Genomic DNA, 3,441 nt, shown 5'->3' on the forward strand with positions numbered 1-3,441 from the left:
CTATTTCATTGTCTCTGAAGAAGTGTGCAGGCGCAAGAAACCTTCTACCCAGAATTCAACTCTGTTGGTCTTAAAGGAGCCACTGGACACAGACTTTGTTCACGGGTTTGTCCAGCTGCTGCCTGAAGATTGCCCATGAGGGGGCGCTCACCACTTCCCTAGGCAGCCCATCCCACTGCTGAATGACTCCCACTGTAAAAGGGAGGTCCTAAGAAGACAGAAATCAGTACACCAGCCGCGAACAGAGGAAGCCTTGAGCTCCATGGAGAGCAGGAGCAGCCGCTGCCACCGCCAGTAGAGCGCCAAAATCCATGCCAGAGAGAATCCTGCAGGCCTGCAAGCAGCAGATCCCTCAGCATATTAGACCCGTCACAAAAACTGTGCTGGGTCCCTGCTTGGGCACGCATGAAAGACTTGCTCTGGGCCTGTCTGTGTAACGCACCAGAGGGGGAAGAAAGCATACTGGGGAAAAGGCAAATGGATCGAGATGGGTAGGCATGTCGGTCTGTCTGTACTGGTAGAAAAGAGCCAGGGTCTAGGAGCACCTTCAGGAACTAGCAAAATTGGTGGCAGGGGAGGAGCTCTTCTGAGGTTCTTATCAGGGGAAGGCCTTGGCCGCTCTGCCCTGTTTGCTGGCCCTCCAGAGGAACTGGCTGGCCCCTGTGTGAGACGGGAGGCTGGACTCGACGGACTCTCACTGGTCTGATCCAACAGGGCTCTTCTGAGGTTCTTATCAGGGGAAGGCCTCGGCCTCTCTGCCCTGTTGTTGGCCCTCCAGAGGAACTGGCTGGCCCCTGTGTGAGACAGGATGCTGGACTGGAGGGACCCTCACTGGTCTGGCCCAGCAGGGCTCTTCTGAGGTTCTTATCAGGGGAAGGCCTCGGCCTCTCTGCCCTGTTCTTGGCCCTCCAGAGGAACTGGCTGGCCCCTGTGTGAGATGGGAGGCTGGACTAGAGGGACCCTCCCTGGTCTGACCCAGCAGGGCTCTTCTGAGGTTCCTATCAGGGGAAGGCCCCGGCCTCTCTGCCCTGTTGTCGGCCCTCCAGAGGAACTGGCTGGCCACTGTGTGAGACGGGAGGCTGGACCCAGCCACTTAGGTGCTTTGGATGGCGAACCGGCCCCGGCAGCGCCCATGGCCATCCTGCAACAGCCCACGCCAACCGCTTTGCTTGTGTGCTTTGTGTTTTGCCAGCCCAGGCGGAAAGATGTGCACCCGGTGGAGTCCCAGTAAAGCTGCCATGCAGGCCCCTCCCGTGGACTTCTCCTTCCGGGGCATCAGCTTCGTACAAGGTACGGCTCGAATCTCTCCCTCGTCCCCCTTTCCAAGGCTTCGCAAGTGCTCAGGGTTGCCAGTACAGACTGGGCAAGCCAGAAACACGATTAGCCACTAAGTGAGGTCAGGTAGGAGTTATGGAGGGGCAGGACGTGTCTATTGAGTGTCCACTTTTGGTGTCTCCTCTCCCTTCCCCTCCCCACAACAGGCACCCGGTGAGGTAGGTGGGGCTGAGAGAGCTCTTTCGAGGACTGCTCATGAGAGAACAGCTCTGAGAGAACTTGTGACTGATCCAAGGTCACACCAGCAGCTGCATGTGGAGGAGGAGTGGGGAATCAAACCCGGTTCTCCCACCGCTCTTAACCACTACACCACACTGGCTCTCCAGGCGGAACCAGTCACAAAATGGCTGCTGCAGGAGGTGAAGCTAACCCCTAAATGTCAGGGATCAAGATTATATATAATAGTAACTCTTCAACATTTTAGGGAGAAGCTCTGTTTAACACGATACCTTTTAGTCTACAAAGCTCACCCTTTTGCTTCGTCCCACAAAACAGCAGCAGAAGACATTTGGTGAGCTGACACCGATTACCAAGGAGCCAGTTTGGCATAGTGGCTAAGTCCCCGGACTCTAATCTGGGAGAACCGGGTTTGATTCCCCACTCCTCTACATGCACCTGGCTAGATGACCTTGGGCAAGCCGTAGTTCTGATAAGAGCTGTTTTTTAAAAAGAGCCGTTTATGTCAGAGCTCTCTCAGCCCCACCCACCTCACAGGGTCTGTTGTGGGGAGGGGAAGGGAAAGGAGTTTGTCAGCCGCTCTGAGACTCCTCTGGGTAGTGAAGCGCGGGGTATGAATCCACTCTCTTTTTCTTCTTCCTTTGGGGGGGGGGGATTTTTCAGTTCCAGGGCAAATGAGCGGCCCAGGGAGATAGCCAAGGTAGGCTGCAGAGCCTGTCTATGGTTTCCTGCAGACGTCTAAGAGGGGAAGGGAAAGGATTTTGCCAGCCGCTCTGAGACTCCTCTGAGACTCCTCTGGGTAGACTCCTTTCTTCTTCCTTTGGGGGGGGGGATTTTTCAGTTCCAGGGCAAATGAGCGGCCCAGGGAGATAGCCAAGGTAGGCTGCAGAGCCTGTCTATGGTTTCCTGCAGACGTCTAGCGCGAGGGACCTCAAAGCATTTTATAGCGATGCTGCAGCCTAGGTCTCCCCCGCACGCACGCATTGTCAACTGGATGCCACTCCCTCCCCAGGAAAGGGAAGCGATCATCCCCCTGCTACCAAAGAAAGGGGAGGGATAACAGCAGGAGTCTTGAAGGGTTTTTTATGGGAGCTGACACAAAATAGCATGAGCAAATGGTAGTTCGTTGTTGTTCAGTCGCACAGTCGAGTCCGACTCTTCGCGACCCCATGGACCAGATCCCGCCAGGCCTTCCTGTCTTCCGCCGTCCTCTGAAGTTTGCTCAATTTCATGTTCGTTGCATCTATGACACTGTCTGACCATCTCATCCTTTGCCGTCCCCGTCTTCTTTGACCTTCAATCTTTCTCAGCATCAGGGTCTTCTCCAGTGAGTGCTCCCTTCTCATTCGGTGGCCAAAGTATTTGAGCTTCAGTTTTATTATCTGGCCTTCTAGGGAACAGTCAGGATTGATTTCTTTTAGGATTGACTTTGATTTCTTTTAGGATTGACTGATTTGATCTTTTTGCAGTCCAAGGGACTCTCAAGAGTCTTCTCCAGCACCATAGTTCAAAAGAATCTATTCTTCGGCGCTCGGCCTTCCTTATAGTCCAACTCTCGCAGCCATACATGACTACTGGGAATACCATTGCTTTGACCATGCGGACTTTTGTTGGCAGGGTGACGTCTCTACTTTTTATCATGCTGTTTAGGTTCGCCATCGCTTTCCTCCCAAGGAGCAGGCGTCTTTTAATTTCATGGCTGCTGTCACAGTCTGCGGTGATCTGGGATCCCAGGAACGTGAAGTCTGTCACTACTTCCACGACTTCCCCTTCTATTTGCCAAGGAGTGATGGGGCCAGATGCCATGATCTTAGTTTTTTTGATGTTGAGCTTCAAGCCCACTTTTGCGCTCTCCTCTTTTACCCTGAGCAAGAGCCTCTTTAGGTCCTCTTCTCTTTCTGCCATTAGAGTGGTATCGTCTGCATATCT

General features: G+C 53.7%; 1 protein-coding gene across 1 annotated transcript in view; it reads left to right on the forward strand.

The window, feature by feature from the left end:
* Positions 1–1,202: 1,202 nt before the first annotated feature.
* Positions 1,203–3,441, forward strand: part of LOC107106362 (leucine-rich repeat-containing protein 51-like) — a 12,504-nt gene continuing 10,265 nt past the window's right edge. The window contains exon 1 of the mRNA XM_015406497.1: positions 1,203–1,290. Within this exon, the coding sequence (XP_015261983.1) occupies positions 1,206–1,290 (85 nt within the window). The 5' untranslated portion in view covers positions 1,203–1,205. The remainder of the gene's footprint in view (positions 1,291–3,441) is intronic.

Source organism: Gekko japonicus, unplaced genomic scaffold (genome assembly GCF_001447785.1).
Source record: "Gekko japonicus isolate JY-2015 unplaced genomic scaffold, Gekko_japonicus_V1.1 scaffold5064, whole genome shotgun sequence".
NCBI classification, from domain to species: Eukaryota; Metazoa; Chordata; class Lepidosauria; order Squamata; family Gekkonidae; genus Gekko; species Gekko japonicus.